This window comes from Dunckerocampus dactyliophorus, chromosome 21 (assembly GCF_027744805.1).
Source record: "Dunckerocampus dactyliophorus isolate RoL2022-P2 chromosome 21, RoL_Ddac_1.1, whole genome shotgun sequence".
Classification (NCBI taxonomy): domain Eukaryota; kingdom Metazoa; phylum Chordata; class Actinopteri; order Syngnathiformes; family Syngnathidae; genus Dunckerocampus; species Dunckerocampus dactyliophorus.
In genome coordinates, this window is record NC_072839.1 from 13,058,033 (window position 1) to 13,080,233 (window position 22,201).

The window sequence follows — 22,201 nt, forward strand, 5'->3', positions numbered from 1 at the left end:
GAGAGAGACATTTCTAGCCTGTGAGAGAGAGAGAGAGAACGTTATTACATCACGTTGTTACATAAGTCACACATGCTGCGTCGACCCATGCATTCCTTTGAGAGCCCTGCTAATGTGTCGTGTCTTCTTCGCAGTAAATGCGACCCGTGCTTTCCTTCTAATCCCCCCTCCCAATCACAGACGTGGTATTAAGTGCATGTCGTAGTAATGACCTGCAGAAGTTGCCTCTTTGTTCCTTCTTCTCATCAAATGTTCTCCCTGGCTTTAGTAGTAATCAACAATGGAGGTCATTCTCTTATCATGCTCAACATGACCTCTGTGACCCGTCCACCGGCTTGCATCTGTTCCATGTGCTTGCTACATCTGTGTATGGGCGCTGGCCTGCCTGCTTGCATGTGTGACTCAATATTTTTTTGTCGCTGATGTTCCCCTCGGCCTCCGCCCCTCTCTGTCTCTCTCGCTCGCTCTCTCTGTGTACACCACAGGACAAGCTCAAAAAGCGCTGAGCTGTACTTTGCAAATCTCCAGGATTGCAACAAAACGCTGAGCGGTGTTGCCAGTTGTTGGGCTGTGGTGCCTCTTAGCATGTTGACTTTAAGCACTTGAGAGAAATGTAACGAAGCTAAAAATGCACAAAATGCTCTTATTTCTATGTGCATTTTGACCATTTGTCCACATGTTAGCGCCGTTTTGGTTACTGAAACCTGACTTTTTAGGGTGAAAACTAAGCATTTTTTGGGGGGGGCCTGTGCACTGTGCACCCTTAACTTCCATCCATACATCTTCTATGCCGCATATTCTCACTAGGGTCGCAAGTATGCTGGGTTCATATCTCTTTTGGAACATTTCTGTGTGGAGTTTTCTTCGGGTACTCCTGCTTCCTCCCACATTCCAAAAATATGCATACTATGTTAATTCGAGACGCTAAATTGTCCATAGTTGTTTGTATATGTGCCCTGTGATTGGCTGGCGACCAGTCCAAGGTATACTCCTGCCTCTCGAGGACAAGCAGTATAGAAAAAGGATGGATGGATGGGTGTATTTTGTTTGCCATTGTGAATTGAGGGGCTATAACTCCCCCTACTGCTTCGGCATGCACTTGACGCCCATTTAATCCCAAACGAAGTCCCAAAGGACCATTGAGTCAGATAAACCCAATATTAAGCCATAATAACATACATCGGACCACAATGATGATTTTCAATGACAAAATTATTCAACTCCCATTTTACCTTGCATTTATGTTATTATAATATAAATAAAAATTATAATAATATAACCAGAAGTGATATTAGGTTTAGGTAGTTTGTAATATGGGACATTTTGAGCCACATCCTTGGTATGTTGCCAATAAATAGAATTCACAAAGTGGGTCGAAACCTTTTGAGTGCATCTCTCGCACCAGAATTCTGTGTATAGATGCATTTTTGCTCTTTTCAATCCTGACATTTCTCACACTGCAAACAAATCAGTCATTCATATCAATGTGGTGTGTCGCTCGGAGGCCAGTGCTGCTCCCATCAGCGTCGCCATGGCAACCACGAACTGCAGTTGAACCCACCGAGCGGAGTTCAAGTCAGCTGACTGGAAGCGTCTATGCACAAGGCTATCACACCATCCTGCATTGTAAACATTTTAGTTTTTATTCAACCGCCAATGGAAGTCTTTTGAAGACTGCGTTCTCCTGTAGAACGTTAATAGCATCTGACAAGGCTTACCACCTCCGCGGTAGCTTCTTTAATCATTCAGGAAGCAGGGAATCCATTTTGCTGACTTCAGATATTATGAAAGAGGCAGTGGGGTGCATGTCGATTATAATGTGGGCCTGTTCTTTTGTCATAGACCCAAAGTGGCTGTCCACCAACTTGGGCATCCTGACCTGCATTGAGTGCTCCGGCATCCACCGCGAGATGGGGGTCCACATCTCCCGCATCCAGTCAATGGAGCTGGACAAACTGGGGACCTCAGAACTCTTGGTTAGTGACTAAAGGGAACTAGATGTGGAGATATGGTTCTCCATTTTGTTATTAGCAGCTACCGTGTATTTACTGTAGTATTTTAGATATACAGTTTTTAAAAGGCCATCAAGGGATAAGTGCTGCAGATTAGCTCACGCTATAAGCACCTGCTTTTGAAGTGGCATCTTTATTGCCTCTGCATGTGCTTTAAAATGTTGCTTACAGTGAATTAATCAGTGGTGTTGACACTGGCTTGGCAGTTTGCTCCTTACCCCCGTAACAACATTGGTTCTGTTGCTGCTGTGTTGTGCAGTAGACATGAGTACACAGGTTTTTGTCATTAATTTGCTCCAAAAGGTTGGACAAAAACTAAAACAGACAAAAACCCAGGAAAATTTCCCATAGAAAATAATCTAAATCCAATTAATCTGTTCCAGACACCCAAAAATATTAACAAAAAATAGATTTTATACAGAATAATCAGTTTTACATGTGAAAAAACAATGCAAAATAATCATAAATGACGAATGGATGGAACTTATGGGACATTATTGATGCAGACTTCAAATTCATGAGTGTTTCTCACCTTCTTTATCAGAGTACTGGCACTCACAACTTTCTTTGGCCCAATGGCAGGTCATTAAGCAGTCACACTCAATAAAAAATGAACAGACAATGATTCAGCAACTTGTAGGGTGCTTTGTTTGGGTAACAGACTAGCTTGTTACATGCACTATTGTACGAAAACAGGCAATATCATGGCGAAAATGACGAAAACTCTGGCGTATGAAAACTGGGGTTTGAATGTATTTGTTAATAAATGACTATGTGGTGAAAGTGAGGTACTTTTTCCCCTCCACTTTTTCATGCAGTCCGAATGCTGATCATTTTATTGTTGTTAACCTTTCAATTAGTGCCTGCTCTTTGCGGTTGAGGTAAATACATTTCCCATCTCTTGTATGTATGCCATTTTGTTTTTGTATGAAGCAAATGCATTTCCATGTTCCAGTAACCTGGCGGTTGTTTATGTCAAATGCTGCTTTTTGTTCCTCCTCCAGCTGGCCAAGAATGTTGGGAACAGTAGTTTCAATGAGATCATGGAGGGAAACCTGCCTTCTCCTTCACCAAAGCCCACCCCTTCCAGCGACATGTGAGTAATCTCCAAAGTCGGGTAGTATGTCCCAAACTCCAAATTGCACTTTTTTTTTTTTGATCCTCAGGACGGTGAGGAAGGAGTTTATCAACGCCAAGTACGTGGACCACAAGTACGCCCGAAAGACGTGTTCGTCCGCCGCGGCCAAAATGATCGAACTCTATGAGGCGGTCCAGTCCAGGGACCTGCTGGCCCTCGTTCAGGTTTACGCCGAGGGGGTGGAACTCATGGAGCCTCTCCCGGAGGCGGGGCCGGTGAGCCAAAGCTGCTAATTCTTTGTGACATCTTGTCAGTTATGTGAAGAACTTACTGACGACATCCACTCACCGTCCACTACATTCAGTACACAATGAGATCCAATACAAGACCACTGGTAGGGGGCAGCAGCAGTTTGAGAAAAATAAAGCATATTTTCCAAGCCTGCTGTTATTCCAGTGAAACACCAAATTCACACAATCTGCTCCAGAAAATGACTTTTTTGGGTAGTAGGAGAGATCCCTCATAAAAAAATACTAGCAGACTGATTCATAAAAATGCAGATTTTGACACTGTTGAGCTCTATGAGCTACCTCACACATGTATTAAGTGCATTTGCAAATCATTTTTAAAATGTGTTTAATTTAAAAGCAATCATTATTATTATGATTATTGTATTATTCCCTGAGGGAAGGCTCACTGTGTCATACTTTAAATATATTATTATATGATGTATTTTTTGTTGAATGAATACCCCTCTAGCTACACCCATTCTATTACACCTACAGGTGCACTTAATGTTTTGGCTGAGGAGCCATACTTCTACCTAAAGGCATTCTAACTCCAGATAGATTTATTGCACACACATTAAAATCCTAAGCAGCCCAGCAGGTATATTTTATTTTTAGGAGCCATTTTGTTGACTGCGGCTTGTTTAAAATGCTGAGAGATGGACGCTAAAGCTCACACCGCCTCACTGCTGTGTTTGATGGCCCCCTGCAGGAATCCGGAGAGACAGCACTGCACTACTCTGTACGGACCGCCGACCAGACCTCGCTGCACCTGGTGGACTTTTTGGTGCAAAACAGGTATGTGTGTGTCATCGGGAAGACGGTGACTCTGCAAGTCAATGTCCAAAATGGGCTGCTAGAATATGCATGTAGCAAACACAAAGATCCGTCTGCGCTTAAGCGGCGTGCTGCACAGCTCCCTGTTCCCGTGAGGCAAACAGAAGTGGGTCAAGCACTTGTTCTCTGCCTTAATGTATTCTCCTCTTTCCGATTGGTTACCCGCCATTGCTGCCACTTCCACAGAGGAAGAGGGGCCCGCTCATTAATTAATAGTTTTTTGACATGAATCTGGTGATTAGTGGCGCACTAATAAGTGGAGTTGTTGCTGCAGTGCACAGTGCAAGATTCACGCAGGCATGCTTGGATGAGTTTGGAATGGAAGAAACCCTTCAAACACCATCTTCCACAGACACACTCCAAAAGAGTGGTGGTGTTATAGCTGCAAAGGAGGGAACAACTGTGTTTTGTCTTCCTGTACTGACTTTTGTCCATTTGGTGCTTTTTTTTTTTTTTTTTTTTTTTTGGGCTCATTGCATGATGCATTCAGCCCCTGACTGACTGAATGTGTGTATTTGCCTAGTGGTAACCTGGACAAGCAGACCGAGTGGGGCAACACGGCCCTCCATTACTGCTGCATGTACGAGAAGCCCGAGTGCCTGAAGTTGCTCCTGAGGGGAAAGCCGGCGACGGACATCAGTGAGTGGCGCTGTCCTCGCTCGTCCCCCATTAAAAAACACCACCACCACCACCACATCCCCCCCAGGCTTTTAACTGGTGAACATCCCTCTCTTGCCCTTAGCTAATCAGAACGGAGAGACGGCGCTGGATGTTGCCAGGCGACTGAGGAACGCTCCGTGCGAGGAGGCGGTGAGTGATTGCCGCCAACGCGGTGGGCGTCCAGCTGGAGCGTTGGCGCGTTGGAATACATTGGAACGCTTCTTAAAGATTTCTGGGATCCAATAATGACACATGGCGGTGCATCGTAGCTTGTAGACAACCACAGACATGTTGATCAGTTTGTACGACACACTAGTCGACGGACGATGAAAGCTCCGCCTCCTGCCTTAGGGGAAAGTGGAAGTAACAGGTTTCATAAATGATTGGTGTTTTGTGGTAGACTGTGATCTATTATTAGTCATAACATATCAGAATACAAGTGACATGTAGTATTCTGGTCACTAGGCGGCAGTAATGACACAAAACATTGGGACATTACCTTAATGTGTTGTAAACAATGAGTAATAGCGTAAAGGTGACTATAGGCGTGCTATTGTGATTAAGCGGCGAACCACTGTTTTGCACATGAGAGCAGCAACAGAACCAATATTGTAATAGTAGTAAATTGCACAGGTTGGGCCCAGCATTAAAAGCGCTGGTGAGTGCATTGTATACAACAGTAAGGCGAGTCTAACACGCATGAGTTTCACAGCAGCAGTGACGTTTTAAAGGGCATGCAGAAGTAGATACTCGCAAACTTTAATACAGCTACTCCCATCTTGAGGGCTACATTCGGAGGTTGCCTATAGCCACCGCCGTTAATTGACCCGACTAATAGAGAACCTGCTGGTTATTTGCTGCCACTCCAGGAGACTCGGTAAATTGGAGAGATTTATTAATTAGGATCTGTCATGAATGTATCAAATTAATCTATTTGAAATCTCAACTAAAAATTGAGAGAAGCCGTCACTTTGGGATTTTCATTTAACTTTATTACATTATTGTGGTAGATCAAAACATTGCGACTGGGGGCTCTGCGTTGATGTGGGAGGCTCAACTTGAGCTGCTCCATTTTCACGGCTCCTTCGCGCTCCTCACCTTGCCCTCCCAACTACAATGGGAGCCTATCAGCTGCTGCTAAACAAGCCCAACACAATGACAGCCAATCAGTGTCCACTTCAGGGTGTGACTGACTGGGTGTGTTTTCCACCCCCAACAACTCAAGCACAAGAGCCCCAACCCATAAAGACTTTGTGTGTGTGTGTGTGTGTGTGTGTGTGTGTGTGTGTGTGTGTGTGTGTGTGTGTATACAAGTAACTTGCATACAGAAACTGTAAAGTTAGAAATTGAAATGAGATTAACACGATTAAAAAAAATATGCAATAGATATGACCGTAATTAATTAATCCCAATTAAAGCACTAATATGATATCCCTAGTATAAACTACATTACTGATTCCCACAACATTATGTGCAGGGGTGGGGTTTGGACCCTGGAAGTTTTCAAGTGCTGATTTCAAGTAGAACCATGTGTTTATCAGCTGGTGCAGGCTGCCGAGGGAAAATTCAACCCTCACATCCACGTGGAGTACGAGTGGAGCCTCAGACTGGAGGAGATGGACGAGAGCGATGATGACCTGGATGACAAGGTGCCTAGAGAGCCTTCAAATCGACTAAATCCAGCCCATGGAGCGGGGTTTGATGTCTCCTTTTGTCCCCCACACCCCAGCCCAGTCCCATCAAGAAGGACCGCTCCCCAAGGCCTCAGAGCTTCTGCCACTCATCCAGCCTGTCGCCGCACGACAAGCTCTCGCTGCCGGGCTTCATCAGCCAGCGGGACAAGCAGCAGCGTCTGTCCTACAGCGCCTTCACCAACCAGATGTACAGCGCCTCCACTGACCTCACCTCCTCCCCTGTGGCCGACGGGCCGCCGCTGCCGCCCAGGAACCAGGGCAAAGGTCAGACCTGCACAGCCTCCACTGTTATACCACTCTCCTCCTCAGCTTATTTCTCTGACAGCCTGATTTCGTGCATACATATCGTGTCTTCCTAATGTTTGATTATGTTCAGGACAGCAGAGGAATGCTTCATTTTCTCTCCTGGAAAATATTTTCTTTACACTAACACAGACACACACACACACCCTGCAGTGGAATGCTATATATCAGCAGAGGGTCAGGAAGCAGGTGTCATTAAGATGAACACATAGCTTACACAGTGAGTGGCTGCACTACTAGACATAGAAATAACAGTCCTCCTCACCACCGGAGGGTGCCACTCATGCTGTTGAACACTTGCCATTATTGTCATTGAATTCATTTTTTTTTAATAATTCATTTATTTATTTTTCTCAAGATAAGCAGTGAACTTGCACTTGTTTCTGATTGCGAACAGCGGCCTCACAGGCAGGAGATCAGGGTTAGAATCTCAGTTTTGCGTGTTCGTCCCACGCGTGCGTGGATTATATTTCCTCCCACATCCCAAAAACATGAACGTTAAGCAGATTGGAGACTCTAAATGGTCCTTATGGGAAATTATTTGTCTATTGGCACCCTTCTGTGATTGACGGCGACCAGTCCAGGGCGTCCAAAGTCAGCTGTATAGAAAATGGATGAAAACGCATCGGAAACAAGTGAAGTTTCAGCTTTATTCTGTGTGAAAAATAAGCGTAGCTAATAACGGCGCCGCAAGGTTCCTCCTCTTCTTTGCCTTGTTTCACGACGCGTGTGTGTGAAGCAGCTCGTTTTTTAATAAAATTTAAAAAAACATGCTGAGTTGCTCTCCCACACGCCTCCTCATCTCGCTCTCTTTTCTTCCTTTTTTTGGTGTGTGTTTCTTTCTTTCTCTTTTATTCTTTCAGCTCCACACTTGGCATTCCTCGGCTCTCATTCGCACTACGCCACACTGGCTGGCACTCGACCATACATCAGTGAATATCTTGATTTTACTTCGGCTTGTGTGCCACACAGAAATCCCCACCCCCACCTTACCCCCAACCCTCTGAAGTGCGCTTGTTTACAGCTCAGCCTTACAGGTTGATGCCACTGCATTTATTTTTGTAGTTTTTGTGGAGAAATGTGCCGCCATCTTTGAGCTGTAAACACAAGCCACAGCTGATTGCTCTCTCTGGCTGAGCTCTCTGTCTGCCTTACTGTAAAAACACACGGCATCCGTGATACACTAAGACAATCCACATACACATGTTCCACATACCGTGTTTCTCTTCCTGTGCTTTTTCATCTTCTCCTTCACCTCCTCTGGGTTTTTAAGGCTGCGTTCACACTTGTGGTTGGGTGCTCTGGTCCGGACCAAAAATGTATTTATAAAGGGCACACACACACACACACACACACACACAGAGGGCGAGGACAGGGTAGAGCAGAGAGACAGCACTTCCAAATTATTTTCTCTTTCATATTTGTCATTTCTGCATGCTTTTTAATAGTTTCTACAGTTAATATACGATTAATCTCTTATCCAATTAATCTAAAACTATTTTGGTATTCATTTTTTGATTCAGAATTGTAAATATCCTCTGCTTTCAGCCTCTATCATGTGAATATTATTTTTATTTCCTTAGTCATCCACAAAAGCAGACCTATTATCTTTTGTGTTTTAGGCAAAGCAGGATGTTCACACACATCAGCTTTGATGTTTGGAAAACAGTGATTGCCCTTTTTGCCTCTTTTCTGATATATTGCGGAGGATATCACAAACAGCCACCAACTGTTTGTGTTTGGTTCATGTTGATTTGGCCCCCGTCTAGGGCAGGGGTGTCCAAACCTTTTTCATCGAGGGCTGCATACTGAAACATGAAAGGGTGTAAGGGCCACTCTGATATTTTACATGTACACCAATCCATGTAGATGTGTTTTATTTTTATATATATATATATATATATATATATATATATATATATATATATATATTTCCAGAAAAAAGAGCCTGGTTTGTGATATAGGTTAAAAAAGTATATAAAGGTTTTCTCCTTACCTTACATGTTTTTTTCCCCCCATTTCTACAGTTTTTTCTCCCCAAATATTTCAACAGTTCTATTTAATTGCAATGTTCTGACTTTATTCTGATAATATTTTGACTTTACTCTCGCAATATAACTTTTTCCCAATCTAATTTTCTCAGAATTGCGACTTTATTCTTTGTTTTGTTTTTTTTGTTTTGTTTTACATAATATGACAACTTAAGATTTTTCTTACACATTTTTTCTTACATATTTCAACCTGAATTTTAATTAATTTTTTTGTTTTCTTTATTTTTAAATTTTTTATCTCAGTAAATGTTTTCCGCATTATGTTACGACTTAATTCTTATAAAATCATTACTTTTTTTCCTCGTAATATTATGACTTTATTCTGTTAATATTTCAACTTTATTCTTGTAAAATTACTGCTGTTTTTTGTTTTGTTTTGTTTTTTCTTCATTTTCTTGATTAATAGTATGTTTAGAATGTGCCGGGGGTCAATAAATAGTTGGACACCTCTGGTCTAGGGCCAACCCAATTGCTCGATTAATCGAAACCACAAGCTTCAGATTAATCGACTAAGAAAATAATCGTTAGTTGCAGCCCTACTTTTTGACAATGGACCGTGTCTTTGATCCTTTTTAGCTGAAATGAACTGAACCGCAATTAACTCACAGCAGGATTCGGATTATCCAAACCAACCGTAATGGCAGAGCAAACGCACCAGAGTTCCTTGTAACCAAACCAAACATGACAAGTGTGAATGCTTGCCGAAGTGTAGATCCCCGACTATTTGCGTTTGGGCATTTACTCCCTCACATATTTGCGGATTGTAAATAATTCATTTTTTATGTTAACTTAAATAGAAAGTGGTTTAACGCCGCTATCGGTTCACTCAACGTTTTCCAGCAGGAAGATGCTTTGGCAAAACGTGATGTTGTGAAACTGCACGTTTTTGTAAGTGCATTACAAAATAGTATACTTTTGATGGGTGCGTCCATTATTTGCGGGTTTTTGCCATTTTGTGAAACCCTCGTGAATAGCAGGGATCTACTGTACACACATACATGCTGTACATACGGTACACACAGCGCAGGGCATCATCACCTCATGTCTTCTATGTATTATCGCTCCTCCAGCTCCTCCCCCATCCGGCCCCACCTCTCCACTCACACCGGGAGGCAGCTCCACCCTGTCCAAGAAGAGGCCTCCGCCCCCCCCGCCCGGACACAAACGCACCCTGTCCGACCCGCACAGCCCGCTCTGTCACAGTAAAGGGGGCTTGTCCGGGGGTGAGACGCAAGCACACGGTACAATTAGGATACGACACGGGGACACTGTTGATCGCACAACACAATACAACACAGGGGACACTCGGAATGTCCTGTCCCAGAAGACATATACACTATTAAAGGAAAGGAAATCTATAGGGGTCCGCCATCTTAAAACGATCTATACTATACAAGTCATTTTAAAAAATTAACTTAACTTGGCATGCAAGTGCGAAAAGAAGTGAGAAGTACTTTTTAGGTACCGTAGATACGTAAATACCCCATGTGGACAAAAGATGGAAGAAAATTAGGGAAGTGGTGCACAAGATTTTGAACATGGGCTTGTTGTTCCCAAGCAAACCCATCCAAGCATGCCTTATTGGGTCTCTGTTTTGCAGTAAAGGACTTTGCCCAAACAATTTCCACAAAGCTTCAAGCATACGACTGACTGGTTAATTAATTAAGTAGTGTAGAAGTCACTGGATACTTTTGCCTATACAGTAATTCCTCGCCACTTCGTGCTACAAATTTCACGGTTTTACTCTTACCACGGTTTTTCAAAAAATAAATGAATAAATCATGCTCTTTTGTGGTTTAAAACGGTGCATTATAGGTCCCAAAAATATATAATTTTTTCATAAATGAAGTATTTTCAAGCATAAAAGTGTCTATGGGAACAGAAATACAAATATACGGCATTCAAAAGACGCATTGAAATATGTTGTGATGACATGTGGTATTCTACACTGGTCACTAGGTGTGAGTAATGTTACTGTAATGTTCGGTGAGACACACAAGCACCAGACTTGATCGCCAGAACAACGTGCTTTTATTGCAGGTTGAATTGCCTCACAACAGGCGCAGTGATCCCCAACACGGGCTACTGTTGCTGCAGTAACCCACACCAAAATAAAAACTCAACTCTGAACCCCCAACGTCACTTCCTGTCCACCCCCCACCTCCACCCCCACTCAACTCCCCATAGCACTGGAACACACTTACAGTAAAACACACGAGCATGAGTGGTATTTATATCTTAAAGGGCTTACTCTCGGTTATTATGTGTACAATTTTAGGTCATTCGAGCTTAAAGGCAACTATAGGGGTGTTATTTCATGTCTGGGGGGCTCGAATAATGTTAAAAACCGTATTTGGAAGGTCCTAAGCAAGTTTTTTTATGCTCCAACTATGAAAATATTGCATTTATAAGTAAGAAATCCTACTTTGCAGAAATGGACTTATCACGATCGGGTCTGGAACCAATTAACCGTGATAACCGAGGGAATACTATATAGTACAGATAAGTGGTTGTCAAACTTTTCAACACCAAGTAACCATCTTGAAAATATTTTGCTTTGCAAATACCACAGCGTTTTGCTACCTCCCTTAACCGTCGTGGTTTAGCTCGAAACACGTGCCTCATGAGGAGAGTTAAAGTATCATTCAGTGTAATTTCGGCAACAATGGTTATTTGCAGTCTCGTTTAATTGTGGTGTTCCTGCATTTCACTGGTGTGAATGGTGTTCCACTCCATTCCGTGAAACGATGCACTACAGGGCAAACGCACTAGTTTGTCACGCGCAATATTGTATAAAAACCGAGAGAGTGTACGAAACCTGACAATTTTTTTTTCACGTAAACCGAATCATACGAAAACTGGGACGTTCGAAAACCGAGGTTTGACCGTAGGTCGTTCCGGTTCCGGGGGTACTTGTTTTGTCACACTTGTGTCAGTTTTCAAATCCCAAATGAGGAAATTCAGAACAGACGCCTCAGATCAACAATTCATTGTCGCTGTCCCTTGTTTTCATGATGTGGTGTTGTGTGTCACACATAGCAGGACAACACCTTTAAATCGCACAATTTCCAAGCGACACCGCTTCATGGAAAGCTCAGCCAGACGACACCTCCCTCACCCGCCCTTCCCATAGTTTTATTTTTTTAATTCTTTATTATCCGTAAATCATCATCAGCATGTTGATTTATTCCATATTTATTTCACATTCATCTCTTGGTGTCCGGATGTGTCGAGATCTCTCGTGAATAATCTGTTTGTGGCCGCCTGTCGATGCTTTAGGAAGCGACTCCACGCCTCCTCCCGTCAACAAGATGTCTCCTGTTTCCAACAAGTTTGAAGGCATTCCTCAGCAGCAAAGGTAACACAGACAGCTGGATGGATAAATACGTGGATAAATGGATGTGGATGCAGTGGACACCTGCAGCAATACAAGACTTGTATCAAGAAATCGGTCTTTCCAAGTTTAAAACAATTCCTCATGTTTTGGTTCCGTAGTGTACATGCCAGGGTCCAAATATTGGAAGCAGCATGAGCAGTATAATGCAGTTGTACCAATACAATCACAATATGAACAAATATTGTTAAATTATTACCTCTCAGACTGAGTATTATTATGTGTAATAATGGCTGCATTTTCTTTGAGACTCTTGTATTGCATCTGACTAAACTGTGCAAGTGTCCTTCATTAAGTTTTGATTTTTAACTCCTGTTCATTTACTTGCAGCTCTACTTCCAGCAACACAAAGTCCACACTTGGTCCAAGGGTTCTTCCCAAACTACCTCAGAAAGGTGCGCTTGTTTTGATGGCTGTGACATGGCGGTGTTTAAGCTGTGACTCACAGGTGTGCTTTTCTCTGTAGTGGCGTTGCGGAAGATTGACACTATTCATCACCCTTCCATGGATAAACCAAGCCTCCAGCCAGAGGTCTTCCAAAAGTCCCCTCCGGGAACAGACACCCCGCAGAAGGCTCCCGCTCCGGACAGGCCCCATGGCGACCTGCCCCCTAAGCCTCAGCCGTCCGAACTCCCCCCGAAGCCTGGAGAGCTCCCTCCCAAGCCGCAACTCTCGGACCTCCCGCCGAAACCCCAGCTGGGAGACCTGCCGCCCAAGCCGCAGCTCAAAGACCTTCCTCCGAAACCTCACCTCGCCGACATCCCGCCCAAACCGGGACCGGGCGAGACGGCTGCCAGGGCGGTGCTGGGCGACACAGTGACTAGGCCTCAAACGCAACCGCCGCCCCCACCTCAACCTCAGCCTCAAGACTCGCCGTCGCCCAATCCGCCGAACACGGCGCCGTCCCCGCAGCAGACCTCTGAGGACACCAACGGGACGCCGCCGGGGACCTCAGAGACGCCGGTGCCCCTCCCGAGGAAGATCAACGCGGTATACACACAGCATGAAGCACTCATTCACTTTTACAATACATCTAGTATTGATGTACAAGTAGTATAGTTACATCACACACACGCATCCAGAAGCCTTTCGTTTGTGCCGCTGCAGGGGAAGAGCAAAGCGCGGCGCGTGAAGACCATCTACGACTGCCAGGCCGACAACGACGACGAGCTCACCTTTGTGGAGGGTGAGGTGATCATTGTTACAGGGGAGGAAGACCAGGAGTGGTGGGTAAGTGTGGGGAAAAAACCCTTTTCATTGAACACTGTTGTATGTACATGCTGCATGCAATACTGACACCTAGTGGCATTTTATAGGTATTGCTGGCGATTATAAGTCACAGTAGTGCGGTGGTCACCAACCTTTTTGAGACCAAGATCCCTGGTCTCGGCCATGAACCTGCACAAGATCTTGGCTTGTTGGCTCAGTGTAGTGGACGAGCGCTCCACCTTTTTGCTCGTGCGGAATGTCCTGTGCGGGAACGTGTTTTCCACAATCTAGCCTTGATTCTGGAATTAGACACTTTAAAAGGGCTTTCTGTAAGCACTGCTGGTGACACTGTTTTGCGTCTGTAGCTTCAATGCTAATGAACGGTGTCTGTTAGCAGCACTAGCATAGCCATGTGCGCTACAGTGCTGACATTATAGTTGCACTTGAACATGCTCGGTTTAACATGTCAGGTCTGTACCTGACGGGCGAATAGTTGGGAGAGCTCCAGGCTTGATTTTAAGATGTGTAGCGAAGCCTGGGGATGACGTCATGAAAACTTAAGAGCCTGTTCTCTCAAATGTGGTGCAAACAAGTGAGGGAGATGGATATTCGCATGTTTGGTGCTCCTAAACAGGCTCTAGGACAGGGGTATCCAAAGTGCGGTCCGGGGGCCATTTGCAGCCCATGGCTGGTTTTTTTTTTTTTTTTTTTTTTTTTTTTTTAATTGGCACGCAGTCCATTCTAACAATATAATTAAAAAAAAATTTAAAATAAAAAAAAACACAAAAATTGAACATTCGTCAGTAATTTAACGAGAATAAATTGAAAATAACAAATTAAATTAACCAAGAAAAAGTTCTTTTCAAAGAATAACGTTATTTTAGGAGGAAAAATAACGTAATTTTAGTAACAAAGTTGAAATCTTAAAGAAAAAAGATGTTATTTTTAAGTCGTGATATGATGAAAAACAAACAAAACAACGAATAAAGTTGTAATTTTTGGAAAATCAGATTACATCAAAAAAAAGGTATGTTACAAGAATAAAGTCCAAACATTAACAGAACAATTCTAACGAGAGAACTTTTTACGAGAATAAACTCATGATATTAAGGGGGTAAATCATTTTAATAGCGTAGAGTTGAAATATTAAAGAAAAATACATTCATTTTAAAAGTTGTAATATTATGAGAAACAACAAACTAAAAAGGATCATTTTTGGAAAATTAATTTGGGGGGAAATAATAATATGGAAATAAAGTCAAAATTTTATGGGAATAAAGTCAGTGTTACAAAAAGAAAATTCAGAAAAAATATTTAAGAAAGTTGAAATATTAATTTATTTCTATTTATAATATAAAAATGGCCCTTGCATCCTTTCATTTTTCAGTATGTATCCTCAGTGGAAAAAGTCTGGACACCCCCACTCAAGGACGTTGGCTACATGAGCTACAGTGCTAACACTAGAGAGGCATTGTAACAGCAACGTCATGCAAGGTTAGCGTTAGATCAGCAATTCATGTAAGAGAACGATCAAACCTACGGCTCCCGCATCTCTTAGCTGATTGACAGATAGTTGGCAGAGGTTTATTTTAAGATGTGTAGCAAAGCCTGCGCTTTTGTTTGTTCAAAAACAAAAAAAACACTCCATGGAGTGACGGGCGGGCTCATCTAACTGATGCCATGAAAAGTCATGCCTCTTCTCTCAAAAGTGGAGCAAACAAGTGAGTGCGATCAATTTTTTTCCTCATGTTTTGTGTTCATAAACACGTGGAACGTCATGAAAAAGTAACTTTTGGGCCTTGAGTGTATCGTGACATCACCAACTAGTGGCCTGGCATGCACATTACAACTCATTCTACCCTTTGACGTGCCCTTAATCACTCCTTCCTTTTGTGCTTCCAGATCGGTCACATCGAGGGCGAACCAGACAGAAAGGGGGTCTTCCCCATGTCTTTTGTGCACATCCTGAGTGACTGACAGTCCCCCCCTAAAAAGCCTTTGCACTACGCCGCTCGTTCACTCTGTGGGGAGCTGCTGTAAATAGCTAAAAAAAAAAAAAGACACCTCTTGTGGCAAAGAGAGTTAATAAGAATGGGGGGAAAAAGGCTCATCCATGCTGTACAAAGAATGTGCGTATTCTTCCTCCGCCAGTATTATCTTCACCCTACTACTATTATATAGCACGGCCGCGACCAAGCCACCCTCCGCCCGCCCCCAGCACTTACCTAAAGTCTATGTTAATGCTGTTACTTTGTATATAAATGTATGTAAATATATATATTTGTGTGTTTGTGTACATACAAGAAAAAATGTACCACAGTGCTCTCCATAGTATTGAACATCAGGGCAGGAGAGTTTTATCTGTATTCATTTGACCTGGGAGCAGGGAGGACACAAAGGAATCTTGCATCCTTGGTCACCTCATGATTGACTGAAGACCCCCCCGCCCCTACACACACACACGCTTCATTAAATGTACTCCCTGTTCCTGCTTGCTTTGTGTGTACACGTGTTCTGGTTGTTTTACAGTATAGAAACCTGCTGCTAGCGTGTGGTGAAATATCCAAGCCTGTGGTTCACCAATTAAACCTTTCCCATCTCCCATCATGCACGGCGTGACTGGACTGCCCGGGGGCGGCCGGGACGCTCACCTCAGGGTTTGAAGAGCCACTATAGAAGGCATCCTGAAGCCACTATTATTAAGAATGACCAGTATTTAAACATTTCAGCAATAAACTGTCCACACATTTCACAACTTGTGTTCACAGTTGAGTGTCTTGTAAGGAAAGGAGGAAAAAAAAAAAAAAAACCATGAGCTTTAATTTGAATATCATTCCACATGACTGGACTCAATACTTGTAGATGAGATGATGTAACGTCACCTGGTCCTCACTGATGTTTAGGAATAAAATCAACCCATTGTATCATTAAAGTGCTGTACTTCAACTTGTCTTTGCCCTTTTACTTCAGACATTACGGTAATTTTTACTTTCGAGCTGCAGCTCAAATTTTAAGTTTGCACAAAAGGTTCTCTACAACAAAATCTTAAGGCCACGTTAAAGAAAAATGGAATATTACAAGGCCAAAGGTCACGTAAGGTCCATTTTCCTTAATTTTGCAACTTTTTCACACTGAAAATTGACTTACTCACCCCCTTAGTGGTGGAAATTCATTTTACATTTCACGTAGCATTCTTGTTATTCCGCGTGTGGTGGCATGGCTCGGGTCGCAGTGGTCCACCAAGCTGACGGTTGCTGGTTCAGTCCTCAGCCATGGATAAACAGGATAATAACAGGATATGCGGACTTGCTATACATCCTGGCGCGATCAAATTTGGTTTCCTCACCTTTATCAAATTGCTGCCACTCAATTCTTTGGCCCCCGTGGTGGGTTATTTAGCGGGGGGCTTTGTTTGGACACCATTTTGCAGAATGATACAGGAGAGGGCAAACTAAACAGTGCAATATCGTACCAACAGGCTTGAGCATTTTGACAAAGCAATGCAATTAGGGAGAAAATGTATACTAATCAAATGCATTCTAATACTGTAGTGTTAAATTACCAGGACCTTTCAACATTTAGGAACCTTTGCTTCCCAAAAAAACCCCAAGTCTAATGTGGTCGTCCAGTCTCAACTCTTTATATATATATTTTTTTTTAAATCAAAATACACCTTCTGCAGACGTTAACACTTAACATAAACACTGTGCTGCAACACAAACTGCATTTTAAAACGAACAAAAGTTGACTTTAAAGGCATGCTATCCCAGAACACTGCTAACTTATTTACACACTTGGGCTTTAGGTTTGGAGCCTTTGTCCTTCTCCACTGACTTGATGACGCCCACAGCCACGGTTTGCTTCAGGTCTCTGGCTGCGAAGCGGCCTGGTGAGATGAAAAAGAAAGTGACATACATGCAAAAGTAGAACACATGATAGTCATACCTAATGGGGGGTAGGTGAAGAAGCTCTCCACACACATGGGCTTGATGGGGACCAGTTTGATGGTGGCGGCGTCCCCAGACATGAGCAGCTGGGGGTGGTCCTCTAGCTTGTTGCCCGTGCGCCTGTCAAGCTTCTCCTTGAACTCTGTGAAGCGACAGGTCACGTGGGCCGTGTGGCAGTCCAGGACGGGGGAGTAGCCCGTTTTGATCTTGCCTGGATGGTTCAGGATGATGACCTGTAAGGGTGCACAGGACATTTGAGACTTAAAAACTTTTATTTGGGAAATTTAGCTTTTAGAACCCATGTTTATGATGGTACACGGTCATTTAAAAGCAGTGGTCCCAACCCCCGGGCCGGGCCGCACAAAGAAAAAAAATTTCAATTTCTTTTAATGTTTTATTTTGAAAAGTGGCCGGATTTTGCTACATCCGTCTCACTTGACGCATGTCCGTTGTGCGTGTGCCAACTTTCTCTCGCCGTACAGAGACTATTTTTAGCATTTATTTTTAGTGTGCACATTTGTCTTCATTCATGCTAGCGCACTGCCTTTTATCACACTTCAAACAGCGAGGTAATCCAGAGGTGTCAAACTCGTACCGCGGAGACAATGAACGTTTTCTTTCCAGCCGGTCACAAAATCAGGTGATTTTAATGATCGCCTTCAATTTGAGAGAAGGCGCTCCTCAATTAAACCACCTGCTGTAGAAACTGGTTGGAGAGAAAACATGCAGTGTCTCGGCCCTCCATGGCACGAGTTTTACACAATCTCTGGAAAAACTTGGCTGGAACTTAACTGGTGGATGGTGGGTCCGCCTTTTAATTTGATGTTATTCATGTCTTAGTTTTACACAATACACAAGGTAAATTAGATCGCTATAATGTACGGACCCCCCCCCCCCCACTCCGGATTGCTTGGCGGATTTGTGGGACACTGATCTGTATAATATATCTGGATAGCTCATACGTCGCAAGCCGCTGAAGCCACAGACGCCATCTTACCACTCACATTTCGACTACATTCGCACAGCGTACATAGTGTACAAAGCAGATGAAGAGGCTCGCAGAACATCTATATTTTATATTAAAAACGGGGAGATTCTCCCATACCTTCAAGTAACGCAACCTTCGTCCCTTAGAAACGATTTGATACGTTATTCTCCATGTTTGACTATATTAAATGTACTTTTTCCCTTCCAATTCTCATTGCCTTTGGGACAAAATGCTACTCTGCACCCTGGCTCAGCACTCCCCTATAGCAATGCATAGTTTTACTCTTCTAGAAAGATTTTAATTTTAACTGCGTATCCCATCCTTTTTTGCAATCCATGGTCATGATCCTTTACTTTTTTTTATTCTTACTTTCATATAATTCACTATGCTCTCGTGTGTACAAAATATGAATCATAAAAGAGTGACTTTGGACAAGTTTTTAAATCATTTAACATTTTGCTGATTTTTGTTTGTGTTATGAAATAGAAATAAAATTTCATCAGAAAAGGTTAAAACCACAGGAATATGCAATATATAAACATTGTCTCCATATGGAGGTTCATTTTAAATTTGGGTAAACAAAAAAGAACATTTTTATATTTGCAAGCAACTGCAAATTTAGTAGTCTAGTCGCGGTTGTTTGTTTACATATCCCCCATGGCCCCCTATATAAAGCCGTTATGACTCAGGTATGGTATGATACAGAATTTTTAAAAATGATCATACCCGAGTCCTTATGACTAAGTTCAAGCACACCTGTTGTGTCATTTAGTGTGACTGGGTAACAAACTAACACTTAACTCAAGTTCTCACGAGTCATTGTCCGAGAAGTGTTTCCTGCGAGTGGCAATATGGCGGCCGTGTGGCTTCACAAGTCATCGCCAATGAACTATCCAGATATATAATACAGATCAGTGTTTGTTGGAACACAAGTCTGTCCGTGGGTCAAAAAAGGTTGGGGACCACTGATTTAAAGGATCACACTAGGACAAATGTGGGTTCAAAAATGTAATTTTAAAGTCACAAGGATGTCACCAATGTCTGCAACAGGATAATTTAAGGAATGACTGTTTAAAAAAAAAAAAAATAAACAAGACAAATTTTACCCATTATAATTAAATCCAGTCAAAATGGCAACTGATGGGTGCAAAACATCCAGCAGTGGTGTCCAAATTGCAGGTGGCCATTTTCGGCCCACAGCTCCTTTATTGGCCCTTGGCATATTCTACAAAAAAGTATAAAATTTAATAATTGTATATATTTTTTGTATTTATTTTTTACATTTTAATTATTTGATTTGATTTTTTACTAATTTAACTAACACGGGGATGTTTTGTTCACATTACAATGTATAAAATGTATCAAGACACGTTTGTCACATCCTTCCATTTTCCTCTAAGTGGCCCTCATGGGGGGGGACAGTTTGCCTTTAGGGTTAACCTTTCCAGTTATGACCTTGGCACCAACCTGGGCCTCGAAGCTGCTGACGTCCGAGGGCGGGTCCTGCTGGGCGTTGCCGGCGACGTCGCCTCGCCGCAGGTTCTTGACCGACACATTCTTAATGTTGAAGCCAACATTGTGTCCCGGCAGGGCCGTCTCCAGCCCTTGGTGGTGCATCTCAATGGACTTGACCTCTGCTGTCACTTTAGCGGGGGAGAACATCAGGGTCATGCCGGGTTTGAGGACGCCGGTTTCGATCTTTCCGACTGGAACGGTCCCGACCCCTGCAAAGAGACCGTAAGGGCGTGCTGCAACTTTGTCAGCTTGAAGCATCTTACCTCCTATCTTGTAGACATCTTGCAGAGGTAATCGCAAGGGTTTATTGATGGTGCGCACGGGCGGTTGAATGGAATCCAGCACCTCCAGCAGGGTTCTCCCACTTGTATTCCCCTCTCTCCGCCTCACCTTCCATCCTTGGAACCAGGGCATCTACAAAACACCACGCAAGTCAGCCAATGAACTCTTTGTAACGTTTCTAATGGAGCGTACCCTCTGAGTGGCGGTGATCATGTTCTCGCCAGTCCACCCAGAGATGGGGATGGAGGGTACGGCGGTCGGGTCGTAGCCGATTTTTTTGAGGAAGCCGCTCACGGCCCGGACCACCTCGTCAAAGCGCTTCTGGCTGTACGGCGGCTCGGTCACGTCCATCTTGTTGACGCACACGATTATCTGCTTGACGCCCAGCGTGTAAGCTAGCAGGGCGTGCTCCCTCGTCTGGCCGCTGCGGGACACGCCCGCTTCAAACTCTCCTTTGGCCGCCGACACCACCAGGAGGGCTACGTCAGCCTAAGATAAAAATCCTGATTTTTAGTGGTCCTGAGGTCACCAAGCAGAACAAACATTTCCCTTTGCAAGTACCATTTTTGCTAATGTTGCTTACAATCACATTTAAATTTACATGAATTTCCATCATATTTTTACACCATTTCACATGCATGTATTTTTTTAAACCACTAGATTGAGCCTGTATACCAGCAGCGGTACAGGTGCCACAGTTTGAGAATCAGTGGTGCCTCAAGGTCCAATAGGATTGCATTGATGTCATCCACTATACTGCACACGGCCACTAGAGGGCAGAGTTTTACGACATCTGTTGATTTGCTTGGCAATGCTGCTTTTTAAATAAAACATTTCATAGTATTCTCAATTTGAATTATACAAGATCATTCCATCAAATTTTTCAACTAGATACACAAGTACATAAATTTACATGTTAAAAACTTTGAAGGTGGTTTTATGCGGGGGGGAAAAAAAGGTGAACATATTGCAGGGTGTAAGGATGTTTTTTTTTAACCTGTGAGGTGCCCGTTATCATGTTCTTAATGAAGTCACGGTGGCCCGGAGCATCAATGATGGTCATGGTGTACTTCTGAGTGTTAAATTTCAGCATGGAAATGTCAATAGTGATGCCCCGCTCCCGCTCAGCTTTCAGCTTATCAAGCACCCAGGCAAATTTAAAGGAACTCTTCCCCATCTAGAGGAAGATAGAAAAAAAAAATGTTAGAAAGCACATTTTTGTGAAGTTTACCACCTCTTTTTACCTGCGCTGCAGCCTTCTCAAACTTCTCCAGCTTCCGTTGGTCGATACCCCCACACTTGTAGACAAGGTGGCCAGTGGTGGTGGACTTGCCACTGTCCACATGGCCGATGATCACCAGGTTGATGTGAGTCTTCTCCTTCACCATGATTGCTTGCGGTCTCAGGCAGGTGGTTCAGACGCGTTCTCTCCTTTGGATGTGAATTCAGGGCCGCTCCTGTGTGATTCCTTTATGCTGGTGCAAATTGAGGACAGGTGTGAAGCCTAATTATGCCTAATTGACCTCCTGGAGTGCAGTTACATCAAAATTAGACTATTAGATTTTTTGTATGATAAAAGTCACACATTTTCTTCAGGCTGCAGCAGCAGCAACAAGAACAAATTGGATAACCCTATGAACAATTACTATCAGCAGTCAAGAACACTTAAACAGGTACTAAACATATTAAACATCTAATAATGTCCTTCTGTATGCATTCACTTTACTTTTCAGTGTTGAATCTTTTAATGAAGTCCCTTTTGTGAAAAGGTGATATGCATTTAAAAGTTGACACATTTATCATTAGCCACATTGGACACTTGAGGTGACAACAGCGGCCCCCTACAAAGAAGTATGTAATAGATTGGTGAACACATCGGCGCACAGAATAAAGCTTTGTTCTTGTTTGACAGTGTTTATATTTATGAATACAGCTACATAGGGT

General features: G+C 43.2%; 2 protein-coding genes across 5 annotated transcripts in view; one reads left to right on the forward strand and one right to left on the reverse strand.

Annotated features, from left to right (window-relative positions):
- Positions 1-16,471, forward strand: part of asap1b (ArfGAP with SH3 domain, ankyrin repeat and PH domain 1b) — a 50,777-nt gene extending 34,306 nt beyond the window's left edge. The window contains exons 15-28 of one of the 4 annotated variants that reach the window (XM_054764956.1): positions 1,843-1,976; positions 3,017-3,108; positions 3,179-3,365; positions 4,090-4,175; positions 4,738-4,853; positions 4,957-5,024; positions 6,416-6,523; positions 6,604-6,832; positions 7,735-7,803; positions 12,202-12,280; positions 12,647-12,711; positions 12,783-13,306; positions 13,424-13,546; positions 15,428-16,471. In XM_054764956.1, coding sequence (XP_054620931.1) covers positions 1,843-1,976; positions 3,017-3,108; positions 3,179-3,365; positions 4,090-4,175; positions 4,738-4,853; positions 4,957-5,024; positions 6,416-6,523; positions 6,604-6,832; positions 7,735-7,803; positions 12,202-12,280; positions 12,647-12,711; positions 12,783-13,306; positions 13,424-13,546; positions 15,428-15,502 — 1,955 coding nt within the window. In that variant the 3' untranslated portion in view covers positions 15,503-16,471. Of the gene's footprint in view, positions 1-1,842; positions 1,977-3,016; positions 3,109-3,178; positions 3,366-4,089; positions 4,176-4,737; positions 4,854-4,956; positions 5,025-6,415; positions 6,524-6,603; positions 6,833-7,734; positions 7,804-9,992; positions 10,164-12,201; positions 12,281-12,646; positions 12,712-12,782; positions 13,307-13,423; positions 13,547-15,427 lie in introns of all 4 variants that reach the window. The other 3 variants (XM_054764954.1, XM_054764955.1, XM_054764958.1) reach the window with 3 other exon arrangements.
- Positions 16,472-16,694: 223 nt separating this feature from the next.
- eef1a1l3 (eukaryotic translation elongation factor 1 alpha 1, like 3) lies at positions 16,695-21,900 on the reverse strand. The gene is made up of 7 exons (XM_054764959.1): positions 21,502-21,900; positions 21,255-21,434; positions 20,450-20,746; positions 20,239-20,389; positions 19,928-20,184; positions 17,471-17,705; positions 16,695-17,411 (listed from the first exon to the last, which is right to left on the reverse strand). The coding sequence occupies exons 1-7, from the start codon at positions 21,643-21,645 to the stop codon at positions 17,308-17,310; spliced, it is 1,368 nt and encodes a 455-aa protein (XP_054620934.1). The 5' UTR covers positions 21,646-21,900; the 3' UTR covers positions 16,695-17,307.
- Between the last annotated feature and the right edge of the window lie 301 nt (positions 21,901-22,201).